This window comes from Cyrtonyx montezumae, unplaced genomic scaffold (assembly GCF_038088225.1).
Source record: "Cyrtonyx montezumae isolate F1298 unplaced genomic scaffold, pur_monq_1.0 scaffold_16, whole genome shotgun sequence".
In the NCBI taxonomy this organism is placed as follows: Eukaryota; Metazoa; Chordata; class Aves; order Galliformes; family Odontophoridae; genus Cyrtonyx; species Cyrtonyx montezumae.
In genome coordinates, this window is record NW_027071892.1 from 7425915 (window position 1) to 7441908 (window position 15994).

General features: G+C 34.9%; 1 protein-coding gene across 4 annotated transcripts in view; it reads left to right on the forward strand.

Moving 5' to 3' along the window:
* The window catches only part of SMG1 (SMG1 nonsense mediated mRNA decay associated PI3K related kinase), a 59516-nt gene that overhangs the window by 22934 nt on the left and 20588 nt on the right, over positions 1-15994 (forward strand). For 3 of the 4 annotated variants that reach the window (XM_065732523.1, XM_065732525.1, XM_065732524.1), the window contains 24 exons: positions 380-604; positions 1227-1328; positions 1722-1991; positions 2410-2540; positions 3185-3346; positions 3817-3935; positions 4652-4739; positions 4829-4930; positions 5320-5460; positions 5751-5950; positions 6229-6425; positions 7171-7338; positions 8143-8297; positions 8936-9081; positions 9739-9940; positions 10608-10717; positions 11078-11225; positions 11577-11736; positions 12579-12699; positions 13296-13544; positions 13807-14091; positions 14760-14904; positions 15240-15378; positions 15666-15896. In XM_065732523.1, the coding sequence (XP_065588595.1) occupies positions 380-604; positions 1227-1328; positions 1722-1991; positions 2410-2540; positions 3185-3346; positions 3817-3935; positions 4652-4739; positions 4829-4930; positions 5320-5460; positions 5751-5950; positions 6229-6425; positions 7171-7338; positions 8143-8297; positions 8936-9081; positions 9739-9940; positions 10608-10717; positions 11078-11225; positions 11577-11736; positions 12579-12699; positions 13296-13544; positions 13807-14091; positions 14760-14904; positions 15240-15378; positions 15666-15896 (3996 nt within the window). The remainder of the gene's footprint in view (positions 1-379; positions 605-1226; positions 1329-1721; positions 1992-2409; positions 2541-3184; positions 3347-3816; positions 3936-4651; positions 4740-4828; positions 4931-5319; positions 5461-5750; positions 5951-6228; positions 6426-7170; positions 7339-8142; positions 8298-8935; positions 9082-9738; positions 9941-10607; positions 10718-11077; positions 11226-11576; positions 11737-12578; positions 12700-13295; positions 13545-13806; positions 14092-14759; positions 14905-15239; positions 15379-15665; positions 15897-15994) is intronic. The other variant, XM_065732527.1, reaches the window with a different exon arrangement.

A 15994-nucleotide genomic window follows, 5' to 3' on the forward strand; every position in this document is an offset into this window, starting at 1 on the left:
TGTAACTTGTCTTAGTCTGCAGAGGATTCTTGTGATATAAATTCCTGAAAGTAATTGAGTCTGTCTTTTAGGAATCAACAGGTATTCTGTTGTCACAAGCTGTAGAAGAATGGATGTTTGAATAATGTTTTTGGGTTTTATAGGTTGATTCAGGCCTTTAGATGATAAGAAGTGAGCAGTCAGGAGTTCTTTTCTGGTCTTATACCTTTGTAATGCAGTGCCGTGATGTATATGGTACAGAAAAATATTCTTTTGAATATATCACACTGCGGAGCATGTAAAGGGATGGCACATCAAATTGATCCACTATAAGTGACATGCAATTCTTGTATTTTTGTTTTGAAATTGATTAATGTAGATGTTTCTTTTAATTTTCCAGGTTCTGTACAGAGTAATGAGATGTGTGACTGCAGCAAACCAAGTATTCTTTTCAGAAGCAGTACTCACAGCTGCCAATGAGTGTGTTGGTGTTTTACTTGGCAGTCTGGATCCGAGTATGACCATACACTGTGACATGGTTATCACATATGGATTGGATCAAATGGAAAATTGCCTGACTTGTGGCACTGATTATATAATTTCAGTCCTGAATCTGTTGACACTGGTATGTACGTGTTATTTTGTTCTTCCCATGGGAAAATACTGTTTTGTTGTTTTTTTTTTTTAAGGAAGATGCTTTTTTCTGTGTTTGTGTGTTAGACACTTAAGGCTTTACTTTTCCTGACCACAAGCAAGAAATTCCCCTGCTAGCATTCGTTCCTGAAAAGCCTATATTGCTAGCTTGTTTATGTGTTTGGGTTAATAATGTAGTTTTACTTTTAGTTGAGTTGGTTTTTTTGGGTATGTGTCTTGCTTTGACTGTTGGTCTCTGCAGTAGATACCACCAGAGTTTTAGTGCTTAATATTTTCAGTTTTTCTATTCTGTATCTGCTTATGCCATCACCTGGGAAATCAGAATTCTTCCAAAGATACCTCTTAGACTGTACGTTTATAAACCTCCCATGGATGCAGGTTGATAGAGCAATTTTCTCTCAGCTATGCTATTAAAACCTCAACTAATTCTCTGCATTGATTTGGGAGATCAAATACAAAATACTTGTGTTGATGAGAAACATTTAAATATACTGTATGCAAGGTAGAAAAAAGTTTTGATTCATCTTTCATAATTTGTTTTTAGTATAAATTAGATGTATTTATTTATAAAGGTGTTTTTGTTTTATCCTCAGATTGTTGAGCAAATAAATACAAAACTGCCGTCATCGTTTGTAGAGAAATTATTTATACCAGAGTCTAAACTGCTTGTACTTCGTTATCATAAGGAGAAAGAGGTAAGAGCAGGTGACTTTACAAGTGTGTTACAACAGCCTTCATACACTTGTTAGAATATGTTTATTAGGTGTAAAATCTTGTTCATTTTAAATAAGCTATGAGAAAGCAGATGTAGCTAGTTCTTAGTTTTGTTTTTTAGGCTCAGTGAAGGTTTGCTTAGTTTATTGTTATAGCAGGTAGATAAGTGCTTAATTAATGTGGCTTTCATATTCAGTGTGTGTTATGTCAGTGGTCTAGAGAGCAAACTACAGACTGTGTGGATGATGCTTTCAGAAAACTTGAAGGTTAGGTATGAATATAAGACTAAGCTATCCCATTTTTAGTTCTGCAGTAGTAATTAATATACTTTGTTTACACACTAATTGTTTGTTTCTTTATTTTATACTGTCAAGGTTGTTGCAGCAGCCCATGCTGTGTATCAGGCAGTACTGAGCCTGAAGAACATTCCTGTTTTGGAGACTGCTTACAGATTGATTCTAGGAGAAATGACCTGTGCTCTAAACAGTCTTCTCCATAGTTTGTATCTTCCCGAGGCCTGTTCTGAAATCCAACACGACTCTTTCAAGAAGCATGTATTCACTGTGGATAATGCAGTGTTTGTTGTTATATTTGACCTCAGTGCCCTAAGTACTATTGGAAATGCTAAGAACTCATTAATTGGGGTGAGTAAAGATTGTATAGATCAAGTCTTCACAGTATTAATTTTGTGCATAATGAAAAGTGGTTTCTAAGGTAGAATGTCTTAGTAGGGTTATTCCTGGATTGAATCCAGTGTTGTCAGAACAATTCTGCTTTTCAAAAACTGTCAAATATAAGTTGCTTCAGTGTGTCTGCTGATAGTGTATCAGCTGTGTGGAAATACTAGTTACAGGTTGTTCTAAATAAAAGCATAAATTGCTTTTAACAATTTCTTCAAAAAGCGGAAAGAAATCAATTGTGATTGAGATCAGGAAATTAATGGCATTGTAAAATACTGTTTTCTATGGGAACAAGTAAAACACAATAATTGTATAAAGGCTATGATTTAAAAGTGAATCCTCTTTATTGTATTTCTGTGCTTATGTTAGATTTTTTTTATAGATGTGGGCCCTTTCACCAACTGTGTTTGCACTACTGAGTAAAAATCTGATGATTGTTCATGGTGACATAGCAGTTCATTTTCCTGCTGTCCAGTATGCAGTACTCTATACTTTGTATTCACACTGTTCCAGGTACGGAGACTCATAGTTCATCAGTATTTTAATATCACTAGGATGGTTTGATTTGAATAGAGTAAATATGAAATAGAGGAATGTTTTTAATAGGCTATGACAGTTGAAGTTTTGCCCAAAGTACTCTCATCAGTTTTTATTTAATAAATTGTAGGGATACTGCTTCTCAGCCAGCAAAGCATGCTCTGGCTTAAAATTTGATATTTAATTCAAGGGAGGATTATGAATCTTGAGTTTGAGTAGAAGAAACTGAGGGAGATTTTTGATGGAAGTGAATGAAGAAAGAGTAATTACTATTTTCCTTACTGTGGGATCTAGGAGAAGCAATGAAATGTAAACGAGAGATTTAAATATACTTTGGACCTTTGTTAATGTCGTCAAAATGGAGGGAATACACTGGTTTAAGTTACTGTGTATGTTGACCAGTTTTGGAGATTTTTTGCTATGCATTTGATACCAGATACTGTTGAAGCCAGGTAACTGGGCTGCACTAGCTTTGTTCTTTTGAGCAAGGGATGAAAATGTAATATTATGCAATGTTGAAACCCAAATGTGCCATTATAGCATTAACTTCTGCTGCTTTCTTTTTCTTTATATACTGTAATGAAGAATTGTTTTTTAAATTTTCTTGCCTTGCCTTTCAGACATGACCATTTCATATCCAGTAGCCTCAGTTCTTCCTCTCCTTCCCTGTTTGATGGTGCAGTTATTAGTACTGTAACCACAGCAACAAAAAAACATTTCTCAATCATACTGAACCTTTTGGGGCTACTGCTGAAGAAGGATAACCTTACTCAAGATACCAGGTAACTTATCATTTTCTTATTAACCAGGAAATGGTTTCTCCCAGTGAAATGACTTAATTTGGAAAACGGGATTTATTTTCATCAGTAAAATGTAGGATAACTTTAACCAGTGAAGCATTTGTTTTTTTTCTGAAACTAATGTAACAGTATACATGGGAAAAGCAGCTGCTCACTTTTATATGTGAAAATTAAGTAAATTGAAACAGTCGTAAGATATATACATTAAAATCAGAGCTATCAAACTTCACTGAAAAGAGGATTGTGTAAATTGAAAGTACCTTTCTAGAAGAGCTACGTATGGTGTTACCAAAATGATGTGAAATCTAAGGAGGTTTTTAATGTTATGAAACCTGTTCGAAAAAGGAGAACTGTGGTATGATGTTGATCTGTAAAATGAAGTTATTTAAACTATATTGAAAGATGTTTTTGTGACTGTCTGGAGCATCTAATACTTTTTTTTCTTTTTTAAGGAAACTGCTTATGACATGGGCTTTGGAAGTGGCTGTTCTGATGAAAAAATCAGAGACATACGCACCCTTATTTTCTCTTCCATCTTTCCATAAGTTTTGCAAAGGACTTTTAGCAAACAGTAAGATACCCCGAACTTTTGTTCACTGACTGTATTTTTGTATGCCATAATTACTTATGAAAGTAATCTTTTCATATATCACAGTTAGCTGTAACTGTGATTGTTCTACTTTTAGAAGTGCTTCTGATTTTTATTACATGAAAACGTACGCTCCTTTTGTCCTTTTTCTCGAACACATCCATTGTTATTTCTTACAATTGTTTTCTTGAAATAATACTTAATGGATGTGATGGTAATCTACATAGAGCAGCAGGAATGTCCCAAATTCTACGAGTATGATTGTGTATTATTTGATTAAAAAACAGTGGACCAATTCCATAACATGTTATATTGTTGTGGACTTCAGAATAGTCTGGAATCTGAGATAAGGGAACAGATGCTTTTGGTAGCATTGTACTAGGAAGTGCAGTAGGTTTCTGAGGCCAGGAGTTGCTAACTTTACGTTAGTGTCTTCTTACCAGAAATAAATAATATATAATTCCAATGAATGGAGGCCATAATATAACTAGCTGATCAGTGGTCAGAGAAGGCCACCTGTTACTAAGTATTTACCTGCCACGGTATAACAACCCAACTAAATAAAACCCACAATTGTGCATAATGCCTCTGTATAACAGCTGTGCTGTAAAATAATATAGATGGTCTGCAGCAAGCAGAGTAATGTGCAAATTATCTGTTTTTAGCAACAGTAACTTTTTTGACTTTCTGTAATTCAGCTCTTCTGGAAGATGTGAATATTTGTCTTCAGGCATGCAGCAGCCTCCATGCCCTGTCTTCCTCCTTACCAGATGACCTTTTACAAAGGTACTTGCACAGCATTATATATATTGTTTGAATTATGCAATTCATGGGAATGTTAAGACCTTTTTTCCACCCACCTTTTGGTGTTGCAGATGCGTTGATGTGTGTCGTGTTCAACTCGTACATAGTGGTGCTCGTGTGAGACAGACTTTTGGAAAACTTCTGAAGTCAGTTCCTTTAGATGTGGTGTTAAGGTAAGTTTTTCAGGTGAACTTCAATATAGGGAATGTTTTTCTTAGAATACTTTCTTTCTGCAGAATAATGCTGAATGGATGTTACCACGTTTCTTTTGTTCTTTTTTTACTGTGTTACACATTTAAAATCACTGGATAGTAAAGTAGTAAAAGTGTGGACACTCTTGATATATAGCACTTCTTGAAACAAATATGTCTACTTCCAAGGTCCATGTTATCCAGAGTTTCAGCAATATTTTGTCCTACTTTTATCTTAAAGAATGTAGCAGTTAAAGCATGTTGTCTTATCACCAAAGTATATGCTAATTTCTTGTTATGTTTATCTTTTGCATGACTTTTTTTCTGATTTATTCAATTGCATGGCTTATTTTTTCCCTCTGTTCCTGCAGTAACCGTACACACACAGAAATACAAGAAATTTCTTTGGCTATAAGAAGTCACATGAGCAGAGCTCCAAGTAATACATTCCACCCACAGGATTTCTCTGATGTCATTAGTTTTATTTTATATGGAAGCACTCATCGAACTGGGTAAGAACTTTCTGAAACTGAAATTCGTTGATGTTGAATTAGTAGTGAAGGGTTTCAAACTTTATCAAGTTTAAAATTTATAACTATTGGTTTTTTTACCTTCAGTCAATTTTTGTGGTTCCTTTCAAGTATTTAAAATATCCTCAAATACACGTATTTACATTACGTACGTAGCTGCTGAAAATCTCATGAGAGATTTGGTTGAGAATAAGTAACTGATGTGTGTGCATTATAATCTTGTGTGAACTTGTGTGTACTGTATTTTAGTATGTACTGATGTTTTCTTTCAGGAAAGATAATTGGTTGGAAAGGTTGTTCTATAGCTGTCAAAGGCTGGATAGGCGAGATCAACCAACCATTCCTCGTAATCTGTTGAAGACTGATGCTGTTCTCTGGCAATGGGCTGTTTGGGAAGCAGCTCAGTTTACTGTTCTTTCAAAGCTGAGAACTCCTCTGGGTAGAGCCCAAGATACATTTCAAACAATTGAAGGTAAAGAATTTTTTTTTTCATAGGATCTTTTTTATACGAGTTTGTATGGCTAAGAAATTCGTGTCCAAGGCAAGAAACATAGTCATGTCATCATTCAGTAATAATAGATTTTAACATGTTTTTGTTTGACATGCCAAGAGAAGCAGTGGCAGAATAGCAGTTGCACAGTTAGGATTTTTGAGAGATGTTACTTTAGCATTGCTGTCTCTTGACACATTGATTTAAAGCATTATCTGGTGAATGTTTTTTTTCTCCCTATGTTTTGGTGAATTATATAGGTATTATTAGGAGTCTTGCAGCACATACATTAAATCCTGATCAAGATGTTAGCCAGTGGACTACTGCAGACAATGATGAAGGACACAGCAGCAACCAACTTAGGCTTGTTCTCCTTCTACAGTATCTGGAGAACTTGGAAAAACTGATGTACAATGCTTATGAAGGATGTGCCAATGCCCTCACCTCTCCACCCAAGGTCTGTGTGTCTCATGTTCCTAGAAACAGTATGTTGAATGGATGAAAACATTTTTAGGATTGTGTAGGTTTTAACTGTATAACCTTTTGGATTCTGCAGCGTTTAAGCACATACTCTAACGATACATGTAAAAAGAATAGCTTCTAAAACAGTTTGAGAATGTTAATTTGTCTGGCTTTGATGTAGTTTTTTTCCTAGAAGATGTGTGAGAGGGGGAAAAAAGAGCTTATTTCCTGGAGTATCAGCTTGCCTAGTGGTGCAGTAGTAAGTAAATCTGAGTACCAGATTTTTGTAGCTGTTGCTTGTTTGTATGTTGTCAGCAGTCCTATCCTAGAGTAATGATTATTTGGGGCCTCAGATTGCCTTTTGAAGAATGGAATATTTATAAGTAAGGTACACTATTCTGTTGTTTTAGCTGTGAAATAGCCTTTATAGTTGAAATAAGTTAATTACCAGACTTTGATACTGCAGTAATGTATAATTAATTCTCTGAAAGATTAAACGTTTTCAGCTTGCTAGAGTGCCAGATCAGTTGCATGCTGTGCATGATTTCTAAGTACTTGTATTCTGAACATACAAAATGCAGATTTTAATGGATTTCTGTACTTCTTCGTTGAAAATTCAGCCTCAGAGGAGGAGCCTGTCATGACTGTGGTTGCTTTTCATATTAAGTACCAAATGCAATTATTTTGATTCATACAAAAGAACAGGACTGTAAAATTGTTATCTTTTTCTATCTTAAAAGGTTATCAGGACATTCTTTTATACTAATCGCCAGACGTGCCAAGATTGGCTAACACGGATTAGACTTTCCATCATGAGAGTTGGACTGCTGGCTGGCCAGCCTGCTGTGACAGTCAGACACGGTTTTGATTTACTCACAGAAATGAAAACTAATAACAGTTTATCTCAGGTATTCTCTTTGAAAATTTTGTTGACTATTGTAAAAAATAGCCCTGCTGCTTCTTGAAACCTAAGCTAATGTAATCGGTGTTTTAAGAGTGATTTTTTTGTTTGTTTGTTTTTACACAAAAAGGAACTCTTGAGGTTCACATTTCTTCATTGACAGATTTTTGTATTTAGGTGATACTTAAATTGGAGATTACAGTGCACTGTGCATGTTTGGTCAAATACTACACATGAATTGAACGGTGCGTGTCATTTATAGTATGAATTGAGCAGCTTTTGTTTAAGCAGAAGATGCTGCTTAACCCCTAAGAAACTTGCTGTTCTCTTCTTGTATTAGTCTGACTTGTCACTGAGCAGAAGTATAGAGTGAGGGAATTTTTCCTGCATGAGATAACTGGCAGATAAATGCAGGGGTGGGCTGGGTGAATCGAGGTGTTTTGTTTTTTTTTAATGTAAGTTTCTACAGTATGAAACTTGATCTGCTGAAGTATTTTAACTAAGGAGATTTGTTAGGTGTTTATACTCCTACTTCTTTATGAAATCTTATGTTTATTTTTATGTAGCTCTAGACCTCCATATATTCTGAATGCGAATCAGATCATCGTCATTCAAGCTGGGAATTTGTAGCATGAATGCTTCCCTGAATACCCTGCTTTTCTAAAGCAGTGTTAGTGGATAGATTCACAGAGTACTTCACTTGAATAGTTATATAATGAAGCACAGCTTCACGTTATTTAAGCACTTAACAATGCATGCAACTTTTACTTCATTTGAGATTTGTTAAGTAAAGGTTTTGTTTTGATTTCAGGGAAATGAATTGGAAGTGACAATTATGATGCTGGTAGAAGCATTATGTGAACTTCACTGCCCTGAAGCTATTCAGGGTCTAGCTGTCTGGTCTTCTGCTGTAGTTGGGAAGAGTCTTACCTGGATCAACTCTGTAGCTCAACAGGCAGAAGGGCGGTAAGTTTTTTCCAGATAACTGAATGTTGCAAATTTGGACTTCATTTCTTCTTATGTATACTTCTACTTCTGAATCTTAAAATTGTCTTGAGTCAATGCTACTTGTACAGTGTCTCTGTTAAAGTCATTGTATCTTTTGGAACTACTTAATGTAGCAAGTATTTTTAGATATTTTAATTTTTGTATATCTACGTTATCAGTGTTGTAGTATAAATGGTGTTTAAGGGCTCCTTTTTTCTTATAGTATTGGTATATACAAGTAATTTTCAGTTTATTTCTTTTTCTATTGGAAAATATTATTACTACAAATGTCTTTTTATTTCATGTTCTGGCCAATGGGAAGATCTGAGTATTGGTCATGGTTTGCCAAGAGGTAATTGAAGGGAGATGCTTGGCATTTTTTGTTCTGTTTTGGAAAAATGGCTTCTGTATCTGTCCAAATAGAATATTTGGTTACAGTTATAATTTGTTTGGTTGGTGTTCAACTTTGTACATGCCTGAATTTTGGTGATGGTGTCTCCTTAAAACAATATATACTCTTTTCTGTATGAAATGAAAGTTGTTGCAAGTACACCACTTTACCAAAAGAAAGAAAACTTATTCTGTAAAATGCTTACTAAAATATTAAACCATTTAAGGTTTGAGAAAGCAACAGCGGAGTACCAGGAGCACCTGTGTGCCATGACTGGAGTGGATTGCTGTATATCGGGCTTCGACAAAGCCGTTCTGAAGTTGGCCAATTCCAACAGTGTGAATAACGCCAGCCCAAAACATTCCTTGAATGGTCAGTATTTGTTGGTTTCTTCTGAGAATTGTGTTTATCATTGAAACTTTCAATTTTAATTATAGCATCTGATTCTTAATTTTGACCTGCTTGCAGTTATATTTAGTCACTTAATGCCAGTGAAACCAATAATCACATATGAGAGTTTGTGATACTGATGTCTAGCTGAACGAGATTACAAAATATTTTAGCTGTTATTTTAGTAGGTTAATCTAAATCATTTAGATCATCGTAACTTAAGGCTCAGTGTTTGTGACATGAATGTATTATAGCTGCGCAATTTATTAAAGGTTTTCTAAGCAGAGACTTTGAGTATTCTGTTTCATCTTTGAGATTAGAGATTCTTTGTTCCTAACTCACTTTTCTCCTATTTTAAACCTTCTTTAGAGATGCAGACTGAGGCTTTCCAAAACCCCTCTTCAAAAGGTCTTCTATATTAATAAAAAAACAAAAACCAAAAAACCCAACCAGAGAAAAATAAACCAAACGTTCTTCCTCCACTCTGTACTTCTTTAACTATTATGTAATATTTAAAAAGAATGAAGTTTCCTGAGAAAATATGTGGATGTTACATTTGAGCAATATAGTTAATATGTTAAAGCATGTAACTATATATATATTTAGATATACGTACTGATTTTTCTTGTTATTTCACAGGAGAAACTAGAAAAACTGTTCTGACTAAGCCAAGTGACTCTTCACCTGAAGTTATAAATTACTTGGGTAACAAGGCGTGTGAATGTTACATTTCAATTGCTGATTGGTCTGCTGTTCAGGAATGGCAAAATATGGTCCATGACTTGAAGAAAAGCAATAGTAATACCTCAATCAATCTGAAAGCAGATTTTAACTACATAAAGTAAGAATTCCATTAATTTATTTTACAGAGTCTTACATTATTGAAGCTCTTGTGGATTTTAGAGATGTCATTGAAACAGAGGTGTGTGTGGTAAAGAAGTTGCCTCCTTAAGGGAAGGAAAACATACTTATCTATATGGCCTATAAATATTGTAATTAACATTGTGGATAGTTGCTGTGGGTTTTTGACTGAGGTTTTTTTTTTTAGTGTTCAAGAAATAAACATTTTAATTGAAAGCAGAAGATAGCAAATTTAGATTAGTTCTGCTGGTAGAAGGTGGTACATCCATTCACACAAATAACTTTTTAAATTGCCTGTTATGGTACAGTTTTTGAAAGAAAAGTATATTAAGGAGATGGATTTGGTGGCTTCAGTGATTTTGTTTGTCTTTAATAGAATTTTGAATTGTCTTTGTTTTTAAAGTTTTGCATAGTCAGGCTTCCATGCTCAGGAAGGAATGATTAGAAGAGTATTATTTAGGCTGTGTTAATATGAAAACTTCATAGCTGGAAAGAAAATTTTCTTCTCATTTATAAATGCTTTATTAAAACCTGAGGGTTTTGATACCATTCTTCCTTTTTTTTTTTTTTTTCCTTGAATACGAGCTATTTAGCTTCTGGAATAAAGCAAGAAATGTGAAAATAAAAGTGTAATAATTGCATTGCAGATCTCTGAGCAGCTTTGAGTCTGGAGAACTTAATGAATGCACAGAGCAATTGGAATTGTTACCAGGAGAAAATATCAACCTACTTGCAGGGGGATCCAAAGAGAAAATAGGTACGTTACTTCAAATAAAAAATAACATTAGTTGAAATACAGAAGTAAATATTCCTCCTTATGTCTCTATGACAGCAGAAACTTCTGTTTGCAGTTTGCCATGTTTGCTGGGCTGCCACTTAACCTTTATGAATTAAGCTCCAAAATGATTTGCAATGATAATTTTAAATGTTACAAGTTATTTTCAGATGTGTCTTTTTTGGAGCTAGTATTGTGATTGACTTGTTAATTTTATATGTGTATCTGTTTGTATAAAAGTGGATTTTTTTTTCCCTAAGGTCATTGCTTTCAGAAATTCATTCTTAATGTGTGCTGTTTGGAAATTCTACTTAGTTTCAGATTTTTTTAATCTCTTTGTAGACATGAAGAAGCTCCTTCCTAATATGCTGAGTCCTGACCCGAGAGAACTTCAAAAAGCAGTTGAGGTACAGCTTCTGAGAAGTTCGGTGTGTCTGGCAACAGCTATAAACCACATAGAACAGGAACAAAAGTGGCAGTCAATATCTGAGTAAGTTAAAGCTTGCTGTGAATGAGTGTAACGTACTGTGACAAGCTGTTCTGGTTTTTCAAACAAACCTTTGTGGACTGCATAATCTGTATTTCAGCATTTATAGTGTTGAGTACTAGGTTTGTCTGTTATGAGGTATAAGCTTACTTGGGGGACAGACATTTGTTTTTCTTAGATTGTTAGTTGAGTTCTTGTCTGTTTAATAATCATGTCAAAATGTGACTTGTGTATGATTTTGAAAGATGTCTTGATCATCCATATGTTGGAGTTGCTCTTTTTGTTCAGTATTTTTGGTACTGTTTTCTCATGAATAGTCCAGCTAATAAGAATAACTGTTACTTTTTATTTCAGTAATGTTATAAAATACTTAAAACAAACATCACGTATAGCTATTGGACCTTTAAGGCTTTCCACCCTCACCATGTCTCAGTCTTTACCGGTGTTGAGTACTCTTCAGCTGTACTGTTCTTCGGCTTTAGAAAACACTGTGTCCAACAGGCTGACATCAGAGGTATGGCTGCATGTTTAAAACATAAATTTGAGTAACATTTTTCTAATTCTATAGTCAAGTCATGAAGTATTGAACGTAGAGTGTAGAACTAAAGAATCATTGAGGTTGGAGAAGGCCTTCAAGATAATCAAGTCCAAATGTCAGTCAGACCTACTGAGTCCCATCACTAAACCTTATCAATTTTTGCCATATCAGTGCATCTCAGCTACCTCTAGAGATGTAAACTGCTTCCCCATGCAGCCCATTTCAGTGCTTGACCATCCCCTCCAATAAGAAATTCTCTCTGGTATCCAATCTTAATCTCCCTGGCAGTTTGAGACTGTTTTCTTTGACCCATGTTAACCACACTGTAAAAAGGCCCTTTTAGTTCTCTAAATTTCTTTGACCCATTTTGTTTTATTTTAAATTTATGCTTCAGATGGATTTGTATTGCTATAAGTACATCATTTCTTTCAACTTTTCTTTGAAAAGCAACTTAAATAAAACTGCAATAGTACCATGAAAATAACCTTCAGATATTAAAGAAAACAATTACTTTGTCAGTTAAAAACTCAGTGTCAAACTTCAGTGTGCACAGATGACCTGTTGTTTGAATAATGTGACTAGAAGCAACTGTGCTTGTTGTTGAGCTTATTCTTACAGTTGTCCTCTCAAAATCAAGCATGTCTTCATAGATCCACATAATACACATTTGCTTTTTACTAGTTAGTCATACTGTTTGACTGCTAATAACTGCTAATAAGAATGCTTACTTTGCACTGGAATAGTCTTTGCTTTTGATAAATGAAAATACATCTTTATTAAGCCCACTGACAGCTGTGCAACCTTTATGCTTTTTTCAGGACTGTCTTATACCTCTCTTCAATGATGCTTTGAGGTTGTGTAAACAGCATGATGTGAGGCCGTGGATGCATGCACTGAGATACACAGTGTACCAAAATCAACTGATGGAAAAACTTAAAGGTATATAAGCTCTTATATACAGAATCTAAGCTTAAAATTTCCATTAAAAGCGGGAGCTGCATCTACTTGTATTACTAAGATTAGTTTTTGAGTTCAAGGTTTTGTCATTTAGATGTCTTCTTTTGTCTGTGTCTCAATTACTACTGTAACACAGACTGTTGTTAAGGAAGAGGAGTTCTGGATTCATTCTTCAAATTGTGCTTTGCTTGCTTATCTCATTGTACTTTTAAATACTTCACTTTTGAATGCTTCAGTACTTAAAAATGGGCATGAAAGCCTTGAAAGTGTATTAAAAAGTAATGAGAGAAAAAGTTGAAGTGAGTGCTACAGTTAAAAGTAACTGTTTTGCCCAGTGGATGATCTGTGGATGCTTGTTTTGTTTCAGAGGAAGATAGATAACATTCTACATTAAAAGTAAAGTCACTGAAATTTTTTAAGGAATTTTTAGGAAATAGGAAAGGGTTGACTAAGTTTTCTTGTACTGATGACAGTATACAAAATATTCCTATATTGAACAGAAATTATATCCCAGGTAAAATTACTTTTTTTTTTTTTTTAAACTAACTTTGATTACAATGTCTTGCTTTCTTCTTCAGAACCAACAGTCCCAATAAAGAGTCATCTAATGGAGCTGGGCTTAACAGCAGCAAAATTTGCACGGAAGCGAGGAAATATTGCTCTGGCTACACGGTTGCTTGCCCAGTGCAGTGAAGTTCAGCTAGGAAAAACCACCACTGCACAGGACTTGGTCCAGATCTTTAAAAAACTGTCTGCACCAGGTCAGATAGATGAAAAATGGGGTCCTGAACTTGATATTGAGAAAACAAAGCTGTTATACACAGCAGGTAGGTTTCTGCTAATGATACTGTAGATCCTTGAGCTTCTTGTTCTCATGACCAGGCTGTCTTGTGACCTCGACTAAATCTTAATAGGACAGCATCATTAGGAATTGCTCTCATTGCTCTCATATTCACTGTTGTCTCAATCTGAGTTTTCTTTGTAAGATATGTTGTTCCAAGCTGTATCTGAAAATGCTGAATTTATTTCAGAATAAGTGTTTTTGAATGAAGTTTACACTACTGAAAATATGCTTTTCATAATGTGCAGGTCAGTCAACACATGCCATGGAAATGCTGAGTTCTTGTGCCATATCATTTTGCAAATCTGCCAAGGCTGAATATGCAGTTGCTAAGTCTATTCTTACGCTGGCTAAATGGATTCAAGCAGAATGGAAAGAGATTTCAGGACAGTTAAAACAAGTATATAGAGCTCGTCAGCAGCAGAATCACACTGGTCTGTCTATCTTGTCTAAAAACATATATACTTTGATTGATCTCCCAGCTGTTAATACATTAGAAGAAGAATATCCCAGGATTGAAAGTGAATCTACAGGTAGAGTTGTTTTCCTACTTAGTTGTATTTTATTAAATTAATTACTGGTGGTTCCACTGAGGGATAGCACTAGTTATAAAAAGCAAGTACTCCATCACTTTAAGGCCTTGGAAATGTGAGTGGTGGCAGGTTTTCTTATGAGCTTCTGTCTACATTTAATTTAAATGTTATTGTTGCCACTAAATACATTCTATTTTCTGCAGACCTTTCTTCAAATGTCAAGGTAATTCTTTGTTTAAATGTGGATTCTGCATATAATTCAGAATTGATAGAACTTTTATTGGATGCTAAAGGGTTTTGTTTTTGTTTTTAATTTAACTTTGAAGAAGATAAATACTCAAGTGAAAATACTTAACCTAGCTTGGTTACTTCATGGAAGTCTACTTTGTGAAGCATAGTATTTTCCTGTTTTGAGAGATCATGAGCTTCTTGTTTTAGTTTCATCCTTCTGAGACAGAGAAAGCAGTTGTAGAGTACAGACAGTGGTTGTTAGCAAATGAAAAACTGTTTTGCAGACAGTGTCATAGCTGAAAAAAACAGCTGTGGAAAATTTTACGTATGGGTACTAACTTGACCAAAAAGAATTATGTGCTTATAATATTTTACCTGTTGAGGAAGTCAGAAGTATGTATTACATTGTAATGTATGTTGCATTTCTTCTGTTACAGTAAATATTGGAGTTGGAGAACCTGACTTTATCTTGGGCCAGCTGTATCACTTATCTTCAGTACAGGCGCCTGAAGTGGCCAAGTCTTGGGCAGCCCTGGCTAATTGGGCTTATAGATGGGGCCGGAAAGTAGTTGATAATGCCAGGTAAATTCGTCCTATGTATAATTGCAGCATAATTACTGTTCTTTTTAATGAGCTCTAGCGTTGTATTAGCAATTGTAGTTCTTCTGAGTGGTGAAAAGTCAGATCTGAGCAGGGAGCTATGACTGTTGTTTTGACCTTTCTAAAAAGTGAGTTACATTCTGTGATTAAGGATGAAGATTTACCCTTCAGTTCCCATGTACATAATGTTAACAGGCTTCTCAAATAAGACTATAACTTGTTAAATATGTATATTTAACAAGTTATATGTTATATTACATATGTTATATAACATATATGCAGGTTAATGTATATATTTGTTAAATATCTGACTGTAGTCAGGGAGAAGGTGTTCGTCTGCTGCCCCGAGAAAAGTCTGAGGTTCAGAGCTTGCTTCCAGACAACATTACAGAGGAAGACAAAGAGAAGATTTATGGAATCCTTGGGCAAGCAGTGTGTCGTCCAGCTGGGATTCAAGTAAGCGGGAATTTTCTTGCTGAAAATACTGTGTTGTGTTTTTTTTCTTTCACCTAGTTGTGATTCATATGAAGTTCTTTAAGTGTTTTATAGTTAAAATTCAAACATTATGCAAGTTCTCTTAAGAAACCAGCTGCTATTTAAGTAGTACGTGGTCTGTGGTAGTAGAATCACATAATGCAGTTGGGTGAGTTGCCCAAGTGAATAAATAGATTAACAACTAATGTATACTTGTGCAAAAGGCTTGAGGACTTGGTCAAATCTATTATCTCTTTATTTGTTCTTAGGATGAAGATATGACTCTACAAATCACTGAAAATGAAGACAATGAAGAGGATGATATGGTGGATGTTATATGGCGTCAGTTATTAACAACTTGTCCCTGGCTTTCAGATCTTGATGAAAATGCAACAGAAGGTTTAATTAAAGTATGGAGGAAAGTTGTAGACAGAATCTTCAGTCTCTATAAACTCTCCTGCAGTGCATATTTCACTTTCCTCAAACTCAATGCTGGTCAGGTTAGTGTTGAGCTGATAGGAAAGTTCAGTTAGAAAAGTTTATAAATGATGAGATGAAGTTAATTATACTGAATTTAGAGGAGTCTTTCTTTCTTTTA